This window comes from Ostrinia nubilalis, chromosome 13, assembly GCF_963855985.1.
Source record: "Ostrinia nubilalis chromosome 13, ilOstNubi1.1, whole genome shotgun sequence".
NCBI lineage: Eukaryota > Metazoa > Arthropoda > Insecta > Lepidoptera > Crambidae > Ostrinia > Ostrinia nubilalis.
Genome location: NC_087100.1, coordinates 10,466,307 through 10,478,968, shown reverse-complemented (window position 1 = coordinate 10,478,968; position 12,662 = coordinate 10,466,307). Strand labels below are relative to the sequence as shown.

The window sequence follows — 12,662 nt, the reverse complement described above, 5'->3', positions numbered from 1 at the left end:
TCTTACGCATAGCAAAATATCTATTCAATAGAACCATTCTGTAAATAATTAGAATTAAAAAACTGCTTGTCCGAGCGAAAGTCCTAATTCCCGTGACGTTTTCTGTTTTTGGGCACACAAGCCTAAATAATAATATTTGACACATCATTTACGCGCGCGGCGCGAGCCCTTAGTTAGTTCTAAGACCTGTTAGCAAGTAGACGTCTATTGCGTTGGCGTACCGTCGATGAATTGCGTAAGAGTATAATTACCATATCTTTGGTTTTCAATTTTTCTATTTACCATGTCCTTATTTTTATACTCGATTTTTTAAGGTAGATCCACGTTGTTAATTTAAATAGATTCAGTACTTTGGCCTTCATACGTTGTAGTAAGTCAGTATTTGCATACGCTGAAGATTTTGGAGATTTTGAAGAAAAACTATCGTTTTATAATTTCCATGTACTAATTACCGTATATTTATAATCACCGTTGTATGAAATTATTACCTACAAATTGCACTCACGATTGAATAAGTATGATGATAAAATATGAAATATACCTAGACTTTCGCATAACAACTGTACGGACTTTTCTTCCAATCTGACAATCAAAATTTAAAAAAACTTTCGTTAGAGTAATCTCGAAATAGATTCGATTTCATGACAAATGCTCAGCTTCAGTTGCTGCATGGTTGTTGGATTTAAGAGTATATTTTAACCCCTAAGGTGACCCCACAAAAAGAAGTTACCTGGAGTGAAATCGGGGCTTTTTGATGGCCAGGAGATGTCACCCCTGCATGAAACATGTCTCGTACCAGATATTTATTTTAACTATTAGTATAATTGATATTAACATCTTAAATCATTAATTAATTCTAATATAATACCATTAACATCTATCCATAATACCTTTGCCTTAAGAAGTTCCAACAGTAACACTTACCTGGCGTGATCACATTAAGAACAAAAGAGAACAAATCAACAGACAATGGGAATTTTCAAGGCAAGAGTGTATAGGCACTTTGTACCATCCTAAACTGCATCCTACCTGCTTTGTTATGCATAGAAAAAACTTCGTGATATGCAATGGGTACTGGACAGAAGAAGCTTGGAGAACAAACTATATACAAATGGATGCTAAAACTCATGTAGACATAGCATCGACTTAGCCTCGCAAATACTTTTACGTTTTCAAAATAAAGTTTTAAAAATCTTGAGCTGTGCACCTTGGTTTACAAAGTCCACTGAAGTGATACCAAACGTCAAAGAGGGTGTGGAAAATCCTGTAAAGCTTACAACCAAAGACTAGACCTTCATGCAATCTATTTGCTGCATCCCTTCTAAATTCTAAGAATTCTGCATTTAGGCTCAGGAGAAAGCGAATACTCATATACAATAGCATCAATCTGAAAACTTATTGTAAAAGAATCGAGGTGACAAATCATGGGATATGCTGAGCTGGAACTGTCATTATTACAAATTCAATTTAATCTGATAATGGGTGATGGCTGATCGCAGATAGATTAAAAAGAGGAAAAATCACTTAAATCATTAATTAATTTTTCGATATATGCATATCTTAAACTTGTGAGATCTCCTGATCCATTATCTGTACGTTAAATCGTTTGTACCACATTGAAATCAAATAAATGATGATTAATATTCTGACGAAAAAATGTGACACGTAGCCCCTTCTGGCCGAAACTAAGTGTTCCTGTTATAGCCTCGATTATTGCAGTATACTGAAAATATCTTGATACAATAAATAATAGAAACGAGTGTTTTCCTTTTTTCAAAGGGTTATTAAGTGTACCTAAAGCGTTTTTTATGACGCTATATATTTACATACAAATTTATCAATGCAAGATATTGTTTTCTTGCTTTTTTACATATTTTTTCTAATTACCGTTAGATTAAGTATTCGCCTTATCTAATTACCGTGACCATAAATATTTTGGGTCTCATTTACGCGAAAACCGCTTTGAATAATTTGACGCCTTAACGATTGTTAAATTCGTACTTTTCATGTGTTTCATATTTAAATGCGTTTAAGTCAATTAAGCCAAATATCAAAAATGATATGGTAATTAGGCTGAGAACGCCTAATCGTGAGAATGACCGTTATAAATAAAAAAAACTAAACATTTTTACGAACGAATTCAGTGCCGTAACAGTTACTGCGATATCGAAATCAGTGGTGATAAAAATTCTAACACACTTGTACATTGACGATTTAGTTAGCAACCACTTTATGTCATGCTCAACTACTGCGCAATGTATTTAATTTCTTCCGATATCCACTGTCGTGTGAAAATACACAGTACGGCCGCATGTGCCGGTCGTAACATAGTGCCGTGCTCGTGTTCTAATGCGGTTTCCTATTATCGATAAATAGAAGTAAATTATAATTTTCTATTTTGTAATTTTAAATAAAAAAATGATGTGTTACTTGCGATTATATGATTTTACAAAAAAATAAAATAACAGTAGAAGCCTCTTTCTTTATTTATTAGAGAATAAATTTTATAATAATACATTAACTTAAATTAGTAACTGTCAACTATGTAATTACTATAAGAGCTAGTTGAAAGCCTAATGTAGGCATTATTTTTGATAAACATATGCGGTACGCAGATCGCCATAATTAAAAAGTAAATGCGTTATAGTAGTTAATAATAACGTATAATAATAAAAAGGTTTTCATACATAAGCATTTTGTGAAACCAGTTTCGAGCCTTGCCCCTAGCGAGTTAAAGTATCGATATCTTGTCGACTCCATTTTATATTTGTTCTCTCACTAGTTTTCAAAGTGTGCGTCACGTCACGCGGCCATTGATTGGCCATAAGGCACGCCTTCTGGCCAATCACAGCACTTTTAAGCCGGTTGCACATGTTGTCGTAGACTCTCAGTCGCTTTGTTTTTACACAGTTGAATGTGTGTGTGGGAGCTGTGGTGGGGGAAATGTGGGGACACTGGTTCTCGTTGTAGTTACGCGCGACTTCATATCTATTCTCTTTCTATGATCTGAGGATGCAACACTATAAGAAATGCTAACAAAATCTTTTTAGAAAAAGTTCGTGGCTAGTCTTTTAAAAATTTCTAACTCTCCTATTCTGGAAATTATATTTACTTATTCATTTTCAGTTTTTTTTCATCATTTGATTTTCCAAAAAGTTACAAAAGCATCATGTCTTACATAAAAAATACTTCAATATCTGATTACTTATTGATTGAGGTAACCAGACATTAAAATCTTATCATTCTTGTGTTTCATGTGTCTTCAAATATAACGGTCTATTTTTAAACAAATCATCTGGCAACAATTTCGCAACCACGCTTACCTGGCCCTACTCCACCCCACGCCCTGTTCTTGATTATATTTGCGCCGAGCCACGGACACGCCCCCATCCATCCCCTATTATATTCCCTACTAACTGCATAAGGTCAAATCTCTGTCTACCCTCCATCCCAAATTCAACTTTTGTTCAAGAGCTCAAAGATCAATTTAGAATGGAATGAAATGTTTGTATAAGTTAGTCAATTCGTCATGTTTCGATTTGTCTATAAAATAATACACTTTGAGCATTGTCTGCGAGTCATTGAAAGCAAGTGATGTTTCAGCATTCAATGAATTTAATTAATTAAAATCTGCTTTCTGATGATTGGAAGGCATTGTTGAGTTTTGTATTGGAATTTTAAGCAAATTACTCGATAAGTTATTGGATTGTTTGTATTAATATTATTGTAATTTCGTCACTGAAGCTGTGTTTTTTTTTAAGTTAACATTGATTAAAATAGTTACCATTATTTAACCAAATAAATTATAGGGAACAAATCACAAAAATGCATGGAACCATAGTCTGGACCCTACTCGTATTTGTTTAAAATTAACTGTAACATTATAAGAATTCGTATCGAAATACCTAACGTAACTGTCGTGCGTGCGTCATTACCTATCTTTTTAAGCTAACATAATTATCAAGCCGTGTGGTGACGGCAGAGTAGAATACATTTGTCACCAACCCCTACTCTTCCCGCGGGTGTCGTAAGAGGCGACTTAGGGACTACACATCAAACAGAGAATGGGCAGCAGCGCTCTCTGAAAAACATCAATCTTTTAAACTGCGATCTCCAACCCGCCTGCCTAGCGTGGAGATTATGGCAAAACCCTCCACTATAGTGGAGGAGGCTCATAGTCCAGCAGTGGACTGTAAAGGGCTGTTGATGATGATGATGATGAATTATCAAACACAGTTCGAACATTAAGTAAAAGAAACAAAAGAAAACAAAAAATTAAACAGAAGCGTCGTGAAATATTTTAATCACAAAACGTAACAAAGATCTCAAAAACCACATTCAAACACGAGTCCAAACTTCTAAACAAGCTTCCATCCAGTCCGAGCAAGGAAGTAAAATTCTAACAATCAAAAAGTTGTCTTCCAAACAATGCCTTCGGCCATTGTGTGAAGTGCACGTGCATACACGTTTGCACGAGCACACACGTGCGCACGAGACGCAGCCACTCGTGCAGCTAAGAGGTTCTATTGTTTAATGCCACAATTACCACTGAATTCTGCGCGCATGAAAGAAACTGACCAAGTCGCCCGCTGTCTCTACTACAATGAATTTTCTTGATACTTTTTGATTTAAGAAAGTATTCTTTGTAATTCCATAAAAAATACAATATTTTATAGCTTGTAGATAAAATAAGTGTGGGTATAGGGTAAAACCGTTCTTTAGAGGATATAACAAAGCCTAAGTTTATACAACAAAAATAAAACCTAAATAATTTTATTACTCAATGCTCAGAATAGTGGATAGTTCATGCTGCGAACTCAAATGTGATACTTTAATCAATAAATCTTATGAAGGAAAAGTCACACGGTATGCAGTCTGTGGTCAGGTCAAAGTAATCATTACATGATACGAGATGCGGTTACTAAACTGACCACAAACCGCATCCATTTGGCAATTTTTTCAAATCTTACGATTCTTCATTTCAGCCATAGGACATGGCCACTGCTGAACATAGACCTCCCGCAATTCAAACAGGTAATAATAAAAATAACATTCAGAAATAATAACAAAAATATCAACATTGCTACGTCGTAGTTCACAAATTTGGGCGGGCGAGTTGCAGAGATACGGCGGGCGGCGCGTCCGAATGATGCGCTGGCTCGCAGTGACGATGTTCGATTATGGTGGATTTGTATGTTTTATTTCCTAATTATCACCAGCTAGTTTATTAACTTTAATACATTTCAAATCAATATAACTTCTAAACAAACAGAATGTACTGAAATAAAGATAGATAAAATACAAATAAAAAATAAACATTATTGACTGATGAAAACTTAAGATTAACATAAACTGTGTTTACCATGTGTGTACAATTCTTGCATGAAGACTCGACTGCAGAGAGGATTTTCGTTGGATTTTTCACTGTTTTAATACCAGCAACAATCATAATAATTTTAAAGATCTTCGCATAGTCTCACGCTTTCATGGTTGATGCCGGGGGCCTAACTACTACCACTTACTACTTGAAAATAACTACACAACTAATCCAAAAATAATACGTAATAATAATACGTCTCTCTACCAAGTGTAAGCCTGAGCGTATCCTCCCAAACCTTTCGTAGCCGGCCGCCGCCCGGTGTTCTCATATTTTTAAAGCAACTGCCAAAACAATGATCAATTTAGTAATCACGGCGTGTATGTACGGGGAAAGCAGGTTCGTTCAGGGCTGCCATCTGCTTAGCCATTACACAATCCACCCCTTTACAATCACCCAACTACCTAAGCAAGTTTCCTTACCCCATAGTCTGTTCATGATTTTCAGCAGCAATTTCTTCACTAAACGTGTAGTTTTTTGGTAATCAATGAAATTATCTGATTGATTCAATTAGTTTTGAAAGTAACAACTAACATGAATGTGCAAAGATGCAAGGTAATTAAGTAGCCTATACCTTGATGTAAAAGGTAATTCTTCTGTCGATTGAGCTAAGTAGTACCTACTTACGCCCTGAAAAATATATCGTAAAGTCAACAGAAACTTTTACGATAAGTAATTTCAGATAAATGTATTCAAAAACCATGTAGCGAATGGCAAAAGCCTATATGCAAAAATAAAATGAGTTTTACAATACAGCATATTATTATTTTATCTGAACTTTTATTTGGAAACCAAAATGCCGAAATTGCGTTGGAAGAAACTTTGATTTGACTTATAAAATTGGACGTTTTAACTAAGATGAATTAATTCGTCTCATGGATTTTTCCATGCCTGAAAATTGTGTAGCAACCCTACCCCCAAATGTGTCTATTCCACGTTTACCTACCCGCATTGTATCAGCCGAAAAAGTTCTCATTCGGCCATTGTGGTCGCCTTTTGTTTTATGCAATACCCTCTCTTGTTGCTAAACAGACTGGTGCTAATCCAGCAGAGTTCTATTCCAATGAAAATTCTGTCCTTGTATATTTTGAATTGTTATGGGGTAAGCTGAGAATAAAAGAAGGTAGGAGGAATTACACATTGTATCGTCAACAAGTGAGTACTAAGTTTAGTTTATATGTAGACTTGTCAGTAAAATGTAGATACAAATTTAAAGAAAATAGCTTAATGTAAATCGAATGTGTATAAAAAATGCATTGAAAACTTACCTAATTATGAACCCTTTATAGCCAGTAGGTATAGTATTTATATTATTTTATTAACTTGCTTTTTTACCTCCTGATTTTCCAAACGAAGATCATCCTAAATTCAAGAAGCATTCACGATGTTGTATTATTTGAAAAATATTTCCAATGAGATAAAAGATTGAGAAAAGTTTTGCTCAGCATGATTAGTAATAATTTGTAGGTACCCCTAAAGAGTAGAGCAAAGAACATAGAGGTGTATGAGCAAGTCTTCAGATTACCACGTATGGCAAAGAAGTGTGGCCCACGGAGCGTGACGTCATCAACTAATGCACTACGCGACCTCATCAACGCGTGTGGGTGGAAACACACGCGATGAAATTTGCCTTTCAGCCGTTGTGAAATGAGCGTTCCAACGCTTCAGGCCATCATAAATGTAACATATTCATAATCTGGAGTTTTGGTAGAGAACCCTAAAACTGTAATATTTCATTAGATGAGTTTTTTTTACAAACAAATAATTGTAGGTTTAGATATTTTTACTGTGACTAAGAAATTATAGATTGGGAAAACCTTCTTCAGTCACACACTAGAGCAGGGGTGGTCGTGACCGGTTGGTCGATCGCGAATATTAGTCCAGTCGATCGTGGCAAGGAAAAAAATACTAAGTACATGATTGTGTACTAAGCTATGCTGTTTCATTTAAGATTTCAAGAAGTATTTAAGTGATAGATCGCCCAGGGTTTCGTTAGCAAACAGTAGATCTTATGTCTAATCAAGTTGGCCACCCCTGCACTAGAGCCGTTAGAAAATATAGGTGGAAAGATTGTTTGAATTCAATTATTATAAGATATAGAATATTCAATAGACATTGGCATTTAAAATGTTTGTAGATGACCGATACACTCGTAGTAGTTATAGCTAATTCATTGCCCGTATATTATTGGGTATAGTATTGTTAAGAGCCATTTCACAAAAATATTCCGCGTGAATTTAGGTAAAAGCTGTCAACGCAACGTCAAAAGAGTAAAAAGAACGCTGAAATGGACAAAAAAATCTTGAGCCGTGACCGTATTAAGATTTGATTTAAGTTATTAATTTTAAGGTACAATGAGGTATTCAAACTTGATAAATTAATTTAAAATTTTAATAGAGTTTAATAAGTCTTTTATTGTGCATTGTGGAAAACCTTGGAGGAGGCCTTTGTCCAGCAGTGGACGTCATTTGGCTGAAACGAAAGTCTTTTATATTTCGATTCATAATGAAACACGAATAGGTATAATATGTAAAATATATATTAAGTACAAAATAAAGACAGTCACATAGTGAAAAAAAAATCTGCCCCTTTACAGCTCCATCATCGGACCCTGGATACGAAATATTCGTCAAGGCGAATCACACAAGCCCAAACTCCATAGGGTTCTATTGTTTTGTTACGGAGGTGGCCATTGCATTTCCTCCAGATCCATTATCAGACAGAGCTAAGAAATAAATAAATAAATATTATTATAAGTAAACAAATAACTAAAATAATTCATCTTACTATCTTACTTCTTACTAGTCTTACTAATATTATAAATACGAAAGTTTGTGTGGATGTCTGGATGTTTGTTACACTTTCACGCAAAAACTACTGAACAGATTTTGATGAAACTTTACAGTACAGTACAGCAGTACTAGGCAGTCTGTGTTCAACTATCACTCGGGTCGGAAGTTCCTATCGCAAGACCTTTGGTTCACTCAGTTCCGATACGACTCTAGTGCTGTGTGTAATTATTTTCGTGAATACACTGAGTTTATTAATTTCTACGAGTGGATTTCATTTTGCCTGAGACCTACGCCATGAACCCTGAACCAGAAGACCCTGTCGCCAGCGACAGCGACGCTCATCCATCCCTGGCGTCGACCAGAATAACAATGTATAGGCTATAATTTATGACGATCTGTGACAAACTAAATTTCAAGCGGGTGAAGCCGCGGGCAATACTACATATTTCATACTAGCTTTTTGCCCGCGACTTCTTCTGCGGTGAAGTGGAAAATGGTTCTAATAGAATTAAAATATTCTAAGAAAATTAATTTTGTTAAAATAAATGATTATATTTTTTGATATAAAATCTACAAATTATTATGTTTAAATATTTGAATACTTACAAAATTATGAGATCTTTCTAAAAAAAAATTAAAACACTACACCTGCCGCAGATTCCTTTGTAAACAATGTTTTTTTGTTTTTCCTTCAGGTGCTAAAATCACCAGGCTATTGTGTACGCATACTCTGGAGTATTCCACATACAACTGGTCGTCGGAGAAGCATAGATTTCCATTAAGTCTACTCCCGCTACCATATGGAACTCCGCTAAAACTCGTGAGGGCGCCAACACTTGCTTTTTATCGAAAATTAGTATGAGCAGCTGCGCACGCGGTTGCCCGTTGCAGGCTCTATGCAACGACACTATTTTAAACCGTGGTCCCTAAGCATGAGATGGGAAACTGCACTCTCTTGAATTCTCTTAAATTTGATGGTGTTAGGGGAATCCTAGGAATGAATACAGACTTTCCAATGGAATCTCCTCATCAATATTGCGAAATTGCGAGTTGCAATGCAATGTTACGTTTTCACTTGTGATTTTATTGTAATCTGACCTTGATTTTTCAAACACGTGTCAAAATAAAAAAAAAATTTAAATCAAAAGTACTAAGGAATATTTCATTGATATCAACTTAGAAATAAGCACAGATCACAGAAACTAAAGGGAAATGTGACAAGGGACAAATTGGAACATATTGCTTGTGAAAGCAATGATGACAGTAGCGACGTCATTATGTAAACAGTTTATATTGCTTGCATAGTACTAAAGATTATTCGAACGTTGAATACTGATACCGCAGTGGATAATGAGCACATAATTTGATTTCTTTGTGTGTGTGAATTTCTAATACGACACTGAGTTTCGAACTCAGCGCATTACTTAGCATCTCTCTATATTTCTATGGAACCAAGTTATCTCCAAAATAACATTCCACACCTTTTTAACATAGTCAGGTAATAATTTTAATAAAATTCGAAGCACTTTATCTATCAATAGGATATATGTATATTTTAGAAGTTAATAAATTATGCATAAAATATAAACACTAGAAGTTTAGTTAAATCGTATAATTTCTGAAAAACAAGTACTAAAATCGTACTGAAAAAAAAGTATTAATATGTTATCTAATTTATTTATTAAACGTCGAATTTTATCAAAGATTTTGTACTAAAGTTTTTGAAAATATTTTATAGCCTACATAGAAAAAAATTAGGATTCTAAATCGTGAAAGAATTTTTTTTCGGAGCCTATTGCTAACAATAATTGTATTAAACAAACAAACAAACAATTAAATCTTTCCTCTTTTATTAGTATAGATTTAACAACAAAGCTTCCCCTCTCGAAACAAAACGCTTCTTTTTCTTCTTCACGAAACCAAACTCAAAGCGGATAAATAAATAAACAAATCTTTAAACAATTGACAACATCACAGCGCCATCTAGTCCAAAAGTAGGCAAGCAATATGCTTGTGTTAAGGGTGCTAGCATGATGGATATAGTTTTTTATAATTTATTTATTAAATTAAATACATGGTACCTACATATTATACATGGTTACACCCAGATCCGTCAAAGAAATTAAAATTCACCATTTCAATTTCTGCTCGGCCGGCCGACTCGAAACAGCCTCTCGGCATAGTATCAAATGTATTTGGTCGCCGTACAAATCACCGCTTTACGACACGAACGCACGTAAACGTCACGGCGGGAAAAATGACACAGGTCCTGCCTTGACGGGCGCTCGCGCCATACTAATCGATGTCGGCTTGCGCATTGTAATTTATACTGATATTCACATCAATATTTTGACAAAGTGGTTACTAATATTTAAACAATAACTATAGAAATCAATTCTACAATGAATATTCTTTATTTTGGGATACTTTTATTGCAGTTATTGCTGTGTTTTTAAACCAAAAACCACGATCAAAATGTGACGTTATTCTTCAAATTTGCCAAATTATTTTTAGATTTTACTCAATAATGGTAATGAAATTCAAGAATCTATTTCATTAATGGACTACAAGAATATATGTCCGATGATTACTATATATTTTTAAGCTTATTATATGAGCATAAATAATAGATACAGGACTTTGAAAATGAGTCTGCGGCAATTTTTCCGTAAAATGGTTGTGGGAGATGGGGCACTGTGAATTAAGCAAAAGAGTTTTAGTAAATCCGTTTCATTAATGGTCAACACCAAGGATTGACCTATCTTTCGCAGTTATTAAATAATCTCTGGGTGTTGCTTAAGATAGTAATTCATGCTTCCAAAATCTTAGAAATTCGCACGAAAATGTAAAATGGCTCTTAAACATGTCTGAAATGCTTAATTTTCAGCTACAACTTTGTTTAAGCTTCAATTTATACTAGTGACGGTTGTCGGAGAAATATCGTTCAGTATATTCCGTAACCGCAGGTGTGCCCGCGACTGACGGCTGAGAAATAATTACGGCGGGAAAAGATGAGATGCACCTCTTTATTTAAGATGCTACAATGTGAAGTTTGAAAGGGCACAGGCACGTGTGCACTAAGCCTTGTCTAGTTTTTATGCCAGGTGGGCTAAAATATTTCAGTTCCTTTTAGAAATGATCTTTTGGGGAAAGCGGTGTTGAAAACGTCTTGGCACCTGTTTTAATTAGATATAGAACCTCCTCATTTTGAAGTCGGATAAAAAAGTGAAAGAGGTACACATCTTAGTAGGTACGTATTAATTTATTACAGGCCAGTAATTTTTAAAGACCAGTATCACACCTTACCCATTTCATTGTGTAGCCAAAATACACAATACTTATGGGACTCCTATCATTGCAATGAGGGCTATCGTTTTTATACTTAACAGTTGGCACCCCTGGCGATTGACAGGACCTTACTCTACAGTGGCGCCATCTTGATGAGTGCAAATGCGATATTCCTCCTACCACTTTCGCGCTCACCAGTTGGTGCCACTGTCTTCGCTACTAGCAAGTGACAGGACCTTACTCTACAGTGGCGCTAACTAGTGAGCGCTAAAACGATAGCCCTCATTATCTACATCTGGAGTTTAGTCAGCGTCTACAGCTTGTCCATCACTGAAACCTAACTAAAATATCTTTATTGTCAGCTTAACTAGGTACCATAAATAATACCCACACATCATCAAAGTAACACCACCCGTCGTCTCCCCGCAACATTTTCCGGATTGGTCGCGTTCAGATGCTGAATGTGAATTTCCACTAACTGCCTCACCAAATTGGTGGTGTCCACATTCGTATGGACGATTAGCTCGAATATCTTCAGTTGTTCCAACGCTTTCCACTCATCTTTGTGCTTCACAGCTACATTGAATAATTCGTTCAGAACGTCCCTTGACTTCTTTATCATGCTCAGAATGAAACCGGCTTTGTAAGGCGCCAAGTCGCGGTTATGGTCCTTTATGTGTTGAATAGACTTAATCTTCCTCTCAGTGTCATGAATGGTTTGTTGCACTAGTGTTGATATTTTCGTCTTCAAATTCGCGTCTTTTTCGTCCTCGTAGCCGAATGCTCGCGGTTTCGGCTGAATGACTTCGTCGTTGCTAACTAGAAAATATCTACGTATGTCGAACGCTGAAGTTGTTTTAGTGGTAGGAGTAGTAGCAGCCTTCTTGACGTCATGACCTGATTTTCCAACGTTTGATTTGACTAGCATCTTAAGATCTATCCGATTTAGAGTCATGCTGTGATGTATAGCAAGAATACCTGAATTTAAATAAAAATAATAATTAGTAGATGGAAAAAGCTTTTTAATTTAAATAAAGCTAGACCTAAACTTACAAAAGAATGCAACGTACACAAACGTATTCATGTTTTTAGTAGTTTATACTTTCGTTTATCCATTTCAAGATAGTTTATGTAGTTTTGCGTTAATGAGATTTGATAACGGATTGATGAAGGTTGTTCATGAGATTTTTAATTAATATTTAATC

The 12,662-nt window shown here is 35.3% G+C and overlaps 1 protein-coding gene across 1 annotated transcript; it reads right to left on the bottom strand.

Moving 5' to 3' along the window:
• Nucleotides 1–11,835: 11,835 nt before the first annotated feature.
• Nucleotides 11,836–12,565, bottom strand: LOC135077189 (uncharacterized). The gene is made up of 2 exons (XM_063971739.1): nucleotides 12,511–12,565; nucleotides 11,836–12,435 (listed from the first exon to the last, which is right to left on the bottom strand). Exons 1-2 carry the CDS (start codon nucleotides 12,539–12,541, stop codon nucleotides 11,855–11,857), a joined length of 612 nt encoding a protein of 203 aa, XP_063827809.1. The 5' UTR covers nucleotides 12,542–12,565; the 3' UTR covers nucleotides 11,836–11,854.
• Between the last annotated feature and the right edge of the window lie 97 nt (nucleotides 12,566–12,662).

Coding starts and splice junctions, on each gene's coding strand:
- LOC135077189 (XM_063971739.1), bottom strand. CDS start 12,541: ATGAATACGTTTGTGTACGTTGCATTCTTTT. Junction 12,436..12,510: donor TGTGTACGTTGCATTCTTTT/GTAAGTTTAGGT, acceptor ATTTAAATTCAG/GTATTCTTGCTATACATCAC.